Source organism: Pygoscelis adeliae, unplaced genomic scaffold (genome assembly GCF_000699105.1).
Source record: "Pygoscelis adeliae isolate BGI_AS28 unplaced genomic scaffold, ASM69910v1 Scaffold3, whole genome shotgun sequence".
NCBI classification, from domain to species: Eukaryota; Metazoa; Chordata; class Aves; order Sphenisciformes; family Spheniscidae; genus Pygoscelis; species Pygoscelis adeliae.
The window spans coordinates 1,759,702-1,768,543 of record NW_008824446.1 but is presented as its reverse complement, the minus strand read 5'-3'; the positions used below and the strand labels follow the sequence as shown (position 1 = coordinate 1,768,543).

Below are 8,842 nucleotides of genomic sequence, written 5' to 3'. Positions count from 1 at the left end.
ATAAAGTGAACCACACACTGCATTTCTTTATCCTCATGCCTAAAACTTGCAACCACCTTGATGCCTCAACATTCTTCTACATATATGCAAATTCAGCTTTTTTTTAGTTTAGTAACTAAATTCCCCTATTACTACATACAGTCTTGATACTTAATTTTCATAAAGGCAGTTCAGTGGTGCAGGAGGAATGATTGTCATCTTCTACATACTTTGTAAGGTGCAACCCTCTGAAGCAAACTTCCATGTTATTATTCATTCATCTCTGTGACAACAGTGATTGCCTTGACTGGAATTAATTCATTTTATGATACTGTGATTCAATTATGATACTGTGTACCAAATCCCAAAAGCTTTATTTCTCTTCTTCAGACCCAGGCTCAAGAAAGTACACGTGAACTCTTAAAATTTTTATGTTGCTGGTATTTGAGCATATATGTACCTCACTGGTTTTGGCAAACATTATCCACTTCACACTTGGGGCAGTAACTTCTGCCTGGTTTTTGGCTTTTTACCCTTTTGATCTCCCCTCAACAACTCTATTCTTGCATATCATTTGAAACTAAGGTCACTTTTTTTATTCTGGTGTACAGTCTACCTCAAGTCTTTTACTTACAATCATTTTTCTCCCAGTGTCAAAACTAAATTTCAAAGCCAAACTTTCTGAATTAGAATTCCTTCTAAATGTATGCATTTACAATACAGAAGTTTGGCTAGGTATTTTTATTTAGATAACATTTCTTCTAGCATGGAAGATGGTGAGAAACAAGATCAAGCAAAGGAAGTACAATCTGAGCAGCTAGAAGAGGGAAAAATGAAGAAAAAGAAGCGAAGGCATGGACAAAAGATTGAGAAACCGGAGGCTGTTATGGCTAACTTCTTCAAAGCTTTGGAAATTTATCAAATAAAAATGCTTGTAAGTTTTTCTTAAGTTCTTTTAGTCGTTGAATTGACATATAGAACACTTGTTTGATATTGAAGGGAGAAATGTCATCATAAAAGGAACATTGGCATGAGTTTTCAAATGACTGGCCGTATTCAGTCTTTTGTGATTTTTGTAGTACTTCATAGAGTTATATAAATAAAGTGTTTGTGCATGTAATTTCTTCTATCTTGGTCTAACAGGACCTTGAGCTCCATGTTAGGAGCTTCCTTTTTCTATAATCTAACTTCTAGAATCTGTAATTCTGTTTTCCATAAGATTTTTCTTTGTTCTTAAAAACATCAAATGATGAACTCTCTGAAACCTTCTCAAGTAGTTTATTCCAGTACTCTAGCATTTCTTTTCCTGACTTCATCCTAGAAAGTTTTCCTGAATATTCTATTTCAGTCTTCCCTGTTGCAATTTTAAGCCAATTATTTTTAATCCTGCTTACCATGAAATGGGAGAATAGGCTGCCAAGAAGTGCCCTTGCTCATTGTAACTGGTGTATGAAGGCAACACAATTATGTATTTACTTTCTTAGAAACATTGCTGCCTACTTTTCTTACCTTGATACTAGCTACAGGCCACCTCTAATTATTTTTTTTAATTTTTTTTTTTTACTTTCAGCACTACTTGGCAAGAAATTTTTATAACTTAAGGTTTCTTGCTCTATTTGTTGCATTTGCCATCAACTTCATTCTTCTATTTTACAAGGTAAGATTATGCATTGTTCTTTAAATGTTTTTGGTTACTTCCAGAGGAATATTTAATGATGGTTTCAAGGCTTATTTAATAAAGCCATTATTACAAGCCCTTCAAACACAAAATAAAACATTTAGATATGAAGTAGTTAAAACAATATATTAAATTTTGTAACTAAAATTTGTGATATTAAACCTATTCTGTTTTTATTTTACTCAGGCTGATTAAAAACAGATTTATTTCATTCACCCTTTATAGCTGAGCTTGTGTTTCTAGGCATTTTTTCATTTACTTACATAAGTCTGTTATTGTTTGGATTGTTAATTTTCTCATGGGAAATTTTAAATCCGACTAAAATAACTCAAATGTCAAAACTGTTGCATTTTTTTTCTCTCATTTTTTTTAAAGATACTGAGAGACTTCAGTTCACCTGATTATTCTCAATGATTATATTTCTGCTTTTTCTAAAGAACCCTACTGACTACATTCATTTTTGACTAGGAAATAGTTTAGACATAATTTCAGAATCAGATTAATGTCCCAATTTAACTAGATGAGCTCATGTTTTAGTTATATTTAATTTGTTCAGAATTTTTTTTCATGCCTTTCAGGCCTGGGGTTTGGCATTTTGGGAGGAGTGCTTGCTTTATTTAATTTATTTTTTCATATTTTTTCATGAATTTAATAATCTCTAATGAATATCAAATGTTTTTTTTTCCCCCCATTCTGTGTTTCCATGTGCGAGTATAATTCAGTTTTCACACTTATTTGCTCCATTTTCTTTGTTGTCATTGCCAATATGGTTGTTAGTGACTGTTGTGATGAAGATATTTCTATACTGGCATTGGGACTTTAATTGATTGGTATGAGCAGGCAGAAGAGATATAAAGCAAGAGAAGTCTTTTCATAGTAGGCTACAGTTCTTTTTTTATATCACTGATGAAGAAGGTTATACATCCATACTTTAAACTTAATCTTACGGTTTTACCTGAATCTAATGAATTGTTTCAGGCTCTGGTGTATAACCCAATGATACAAAGTAGAACATCTTCAGCAGCCTTCACTAATTTTATTCCTGAATCTTCGCAACCTCTGTCCATGAAAAGGAGTAGAATTCACTAAAGAGAACTCACATCCATAAAAGCTTCATTTTTTTTCCCTTTCCTTACAGATTTGAAGTCTGTAAGAAAAGTCCTCATTTATCTTTATCCTGGAAACCGGCCCTTTTGATTTTCCCCTTCTAGATATAGGGTGCAAGTTGCAATAAGCTGATGAATCTTCTGTTTTCCAATATTAATTTTTCTAGTTCTGTTGTTTACAACCAAAAACTTCAGAGAAGACAAAAGCAGCTGGCTGAACATTCAGTCTAGAAGTAACTGAATCCTGATTTCAAATATCTTGAAAAACAACTCCTACAACACAGTTACAGTCTCGGAGACAGGGCAGGTAAAGACGCAAAAGGCTCTTGAAAACTGGGTAGAACATATGTGCACGATTCCAGGAGAAAGACCATCAGGGCTTTTTAAGGCTCCCTTCTTGCCTCGCTCTTTCCATCCCATACAGTTAGAGAAGTATATACTTCAAAAGTATATGCAGAAGTCTGCTTTTGTCTATGCCAGTCCTTTTCTCTCCACTCTCTTCTGCTTTTCATTGGGTCTTGTGGGTCAGCCAACAACCCATTCCATTGCAGAGAGAGGACAAAAGTTTGTGTTTATCAGTACAAGTCCATCTGTCATAGATAGGAAAGGGTCAGTGGGAGCCAAACAGGACTGAACAGGACTTAGGCTTTCAGATAAAGCTGTCAAAAGAAGGGCATTTAGGGCTTTTATTTTAAAGGCCAGGTTTTTAAAGTCGCTGGAAGAATTTAGGGAATATGTCAGCTTTATGGTTTGGGGTATTTACAAAATACTGATTAAATACTGTATTAATTTGTAAGTTCTAAATTAAGTCATGAAATAAAAATGTATGGACAATGTACAAGTTGATAACATGAGAACTTTTTTTCTTTCTAGACTCTAGTCATCAGGAACAACGTAGATTACAAACAAACCCTAAATTGAGTCATATTAGATAACCCTGTTGTTGTTTGGTTCTTCAAGAAAACATTTTTGCATAACTTTTTCATTGTTTGTTTTGGTTTTGCTATGGCACTGTTAAAGGAGAGATTTGTAAACTGTAATATGCCTGTTCTTGCTTTTTCTAGATTCTCTTTGCAGTCATACGAGATGATGTGGAGAATTCCACTGTGAAAATGAAAGACATCATTACTGTTCAAAGCTAATGCTCTATCATCTTCCCATGAGCAGGCTTTGCAAACTTCATTTGCCATTATAGTAAAGGAAAAGCTTTTAAGTTTATTGTATGTTTTCAATGTGCTTGAATGTCTCTCAGGTGACAGAAGAGCCACTTGATGAAGTAGAGGAACACTCTAATCTCTGGAACTCTTTTGATGAAGAGGAAGAGGAGGAGGGCATGGTGTTTTTTGTTTTAGAAGAAAGTACAGGTTACATGGCACCTGCTCTCAGAGCATTGGCAGTTATTCATACTATCATCTCCTTTGTCTGTGTGATTGGATACTATTGCTTAAAGGCAAGTTCTGAATCTTATTACGAATCTATTATTTGTTAAAGAACATAGGCTATGTCCCAAAGTGATTTTTGGCGCTAATACTGGAATACCTATTTGTTCCTAGTTGCTTACAAATTTTCATTATTCAATATGTAGATGTTTTCCTTATGTACTTATTCTGACAGAGATGGAGTTAACTTTCTTCATAGCAGTGTGTGTGGTTTGGATTTGTGATTAAAACTGTGTTGGTAACACAGCCACCTTTTGATTATTGCCGAGCGTGAAGGCTTTCTCTTTGCTTTACCCGCTCTGTGCATCCCCCAGCGAGTACATTGGGAGGGGGCACACCTGGGACCTGAATGGACCAAAAGGATATTCTATACCACGTAACGTCACGCCCAGCAATAAAAACCTGGGGGGGGGCTTGACTTCCAAAGTGGCTGTTGCTCAGACACTGGCTAGGCATTGATCTGCTTGTAGGAGGTGCTAGTGTGATGTTTGGTCTTATATAGTATTATAAAGAGTACTTAATACTGTAGGTAGATATCATGGTTTCTAAAAATATATAAACCATGACGAAGATGTCCACTGTCATTTTCATAGGTCCCTCTGGTTGTATTCAAGAGAGAAAAAGAGGTAGCTAGAAAGCTGGAATTTGATGGACTATACATAACTGAACAGCCATCTGAAGATGATATTAAAGGACAATGGGATCGCCTGGTTATAAATACTCCGTATGTAAAATTAAATGGTTATATGTAAACTGTTTATAAATATTATAGCTCATTAAGCCACTGATCTAGAACCTTCCCTGTCCACCTACCACCTAGCTCATCTAAAAGAAAGGCATTTTTCACCTTATATTGGATGCTACAGTAGTAGATTCTAATGTGAAATCCTGTATTATCTGCTTGTTTAATAAATGCTATCATAACATGTATATTCCACCTCCTTTTCATTTTTCTAGGGTTTGCAAGGATTGTGCATCTTACCTCACAAGCTCTCTCCAAGGCATTTCACATATTAGTCACTACCGAGAAAGTTTTAAAAAGATAACTTCCATCCTTTTCAGTGACTCAATTTCATATTCATATTGTATAGCAGTATTCTCCTGCCTTTCTTTCCCACTTTTTGCTAGCAAAATTTGTATATGACAAGAGAAGTAAATCTAGTGTGAAATAGCAATCCCAGAATTGGAGTAGGTCTGACAGGAATTACTCTCAGGTTGCATGCATTAGCAAATACTGTAGCAGTCATACACTGATTCTAGGAGACTCACCTGTGGTTCTGTGAGTGAATGATACAAGTGTAGGCAAGAAAAAGAAAAGTGTCAGTAAGCTGCAGCAGTCTGTAGGAGTGACACAGAGAAATATAGCAAGTCAACTCTCTTCTCTTGAAACAATGCCTTGTCTACAGGCAATTTTTCAGAATTTACTTTCAAAACAACTAGAATCACCTTCGGGTACTAGTATACCTAGGCTTAGATTCCTGTATTTCCCTAATAGTATCATAATTTAAGGACAGTATCAGAAAGCTGGAAAAGAACAAAGTTATTTACAAGTCATAAAGTAGTTGTGGCTAGTACATGCAGGCATAAGTAAGCATTTGATGAAAACAAGCCAGCAAAAATAATCAACTAAATGCATCAGGGTGACAATATGCTGCCAAATAGCCAAAATATCTATCTTATCAGTCATACTCAATTTTTGTACATTATAAATAGTGCCCTTAGTACTTTCATTAAAATTAGAATGTCTAAAATATCAGAAAATCTTGAATGTTTTCTTTTCCTATACCTGAATTTTAAGAATTTTCCTTAGTTTCAGGTAGAAATACAGACTAGCACATATTATTAAAGTTACAATAGCAGGTAATTGGGAAACTGGATAGCTTGCTTAATTTCCAACCCATTTCTTTAACTATTGATAGCAAGCTATCTAGAAATCCACTAAGTTTATCCTCAGCAAAAACAAGCATGAATTAATGAGATATCTTGTCAGCTTATCCCAAATGACATGGTGTACAGCTTGTTCTCAGCATGTTGCACTATCTACTGAAGTAGAATAAAAGACTAAGGCTGATTTAAGCAGACTCATCCTTCTCTCTGATGTGAAATGACTCCTGAGGTTTAGTGCAGGTACTGTACCATCAGCATAACTACTGCTGGAGGGTAGTAGTTATCAGAAAGCACTGAAATGTGCTTTCTCTAAGTGGAAAAAAAAGTAATTAAAAAAGCAAAATATGTACAGCACTGTTAGATGTTTGTGGTAAAAGAGATAGACACAAGCTGGCTACATTAGAGACATACTTTGCTTAAAATTCTGAGAAATCAAGGAAAGAAATAATATAGAGCATTGGACCAGAGTATACCATCTGAGTCACTGGAACCATTTGCCTTTATCTGGAGTAATTTCATTCAGAAGTTCAATTCAGAAAAATAAAAAAATCGAGCACTTAATAGTAGTTGGGAAGTTTGCCTCACATCCCAGCAGAACAGTGTTCTGGAATCTCATTCTTCTGATGTTAACAATTGCTTTATTTTACCAACACTGTCCTTTAGTTTAAGTGGTTATTTTTCTTTTTTACCTTCCTGCATATTTGCTCAACTTCATGTTACATCCAAGAAATGGGGAGAGAAAAACCTCAAATTTTGTAGTGTTCCCTGCTAATTGGCATTCTTCAAAACTGACATGACATACAGTAAGACCATCAGAATGAGGAATTCCTGGGCATTGGTATTCATACGACAGTTCAAGAACAGTATTTTTTATGATCAAGTTGAAGATCAGGGAAACGTCACTGATAAGAGAGAACGCTATCTTTTTTCTTGCAGGTCAAAGCTGATGTATTTCCTAGTGTCTGTTGTAAGATCTCCCTGGATAAAACTGGTTGCTTATTGAAGCATCGCGGTTGCTCGCTACTCTCAAAAAAAGCAAGGAATTTTCAATAAAAGATACCCTGATGCCTCTTCAATATTTAAGATTTACTGCTTCATTTCTTTCTCTTTTGTATACACAATAGCTTTTCTTTTAATTACCAGTGTGGACACGGCTGCTCAGAGGCAGATGATGCAAAATGCTCTTTAGCTGAACTGTCTTGCAGCTTTAGAATTATAAATGTTTTTTACCTTGTCTTGTTCTGGGATGTCAGATCCAGTAACAACAATATGATACACCTGAGAAGAAGATTACCACTAACCCCTGTTTTTGCCAAATGATCTTTGCAATTTTCTGGTTTTTTTTTAAGATTTTTTAAATTTTAATTTTACGCTGGCAAACTGTCCACTGGTTCTCGTGTTCAGCCTCTATTTGAAATGTAATCCAGTGAACTTAAAAATTATTTATGCTACAGGGCTGTCTTATTTTCCTCTGAAAATCATTGTCCATATGATTTTATGGCTAGGAGCAATAAAGTATTTATTTAGGAGATGAATGATATTACAGTGACTACCCTGCTATTACTGAGCTGTTAGGCTCATTAGGTGATAATATTTAGCCTGCTGTCCTACTGTAGCCAATTGTATTTGTGGATGTGAAAAAGAAAATGGGGGGGCGGGGGGGGAAGATGAAATTGCAGCGAATGATGATTAATAACAACTGTTGTCCACATGAAAAGAAATTGTTCTCATAATTTGGAGTGCAGTGTGTGAGTCAATGAAATTGTACCAGAATCTGCAGTGATCAGGAACATGGTATTTTCTTTTTTTTGGTTGCTTTTTTCTTTCCCCTAACAAGTTAAATAACTTGAAATATCTTTGCCTTATCTATGTAGGTCCTTTCCTAACAATTACTGGGACAAATTCGTAAAACGGAAGGTAGGCTATTTATATTTCTATTATAGCAATAACCTACTATTCAGTTAATTCAGATATCTATGTGTAATACACTTCTGTACACATAAATATACAAATAATTGAGAACTGAAATTTGTTTTATGGAAGTCATTGGTGTGGTAAATGTCTCGGTGAACAGGCAGCTGCAGCGTAGGCGGGAGGAGGGAGGAGGACAGAAGGCTGTGGTTTCCTTCCTAGACTCAGGCATTCGAAATAACTTTGCGCTGTCAATCAGCCATGCAGGTCTAATTTACAGTCATTGTCATCTTTAGGATACAAAGCCCCCTCATCCCCCTAAAAAAAGAAAAACATGCCAGATTAAATGACGGCAAATTATACATAAGCTTTCAGATAATAGCCTTTAATGCTTCTGTTTTTCTTTTTTATGCTCCCCCCACCTGGCTTCCTGGGAGTTCTGACTGTTCTAGTAGCGTTAATTGTGAAAGACTTTTTTTTTTTTTTTTTTCATTTTTGACAATGACTGGCTTAAAGTAGAGTGAATGTCACCGAGGTCTTTCTCTGAGCAAAAGCTTCTCTTCTTCCTTTTTTAGGTTATTAACAAGTACGGAGACTTATATGGAGCTGAGCGCATAGCAGAACTTTTGGGTTTGGACAAGAACGCCCTTGATTTTAGTCCAGTGGAAGAGAGCGAACCAGAAGAGGCATCTCTTGTATCATGGTATGACTTCTGAACTTCACGGACTAATTACGTGTTGGCTTGCAGAGGCGATCAGCTCCGGTGCAGGCGCGTTCCCCAGCGGAGCGGCGGATGGTGGCGTACAGGGGGGTGTCCTGAGCCAGGGAACCCCCAGGGGAGC

At 36.0% G+C, this 8,842-nt stretch overlaps 1 protein-coding gene across 1 annotated transcript in view; it reads left to right on the top strand.

The window, feature by feature from the left end:
• The window catches only part of RYR3 (ryanodine receptor 3), a 269,121-nt gene that overhangs the window by 244,134 nt on the left and 16,145 nt on the right, over nt 1-8,842 (top strand). Inside the window, 6 exon segments of the mRNA XM_009320984.1 lie at nt 745-913; nt 1,550-1,636; nt 4,016-4,213; nt 4,796-4,926; nt 7,964-8,006; nt 8,576-8,703. Of these exon segments, the coding sequence (XP_009319259.1) occupies nt 745-913; nt 1,550-1,636; nt 4,016-4,213; nt 4,796-4,926; nt 7,964-8,006; nt 8,576-8,703 (756 nt within the window).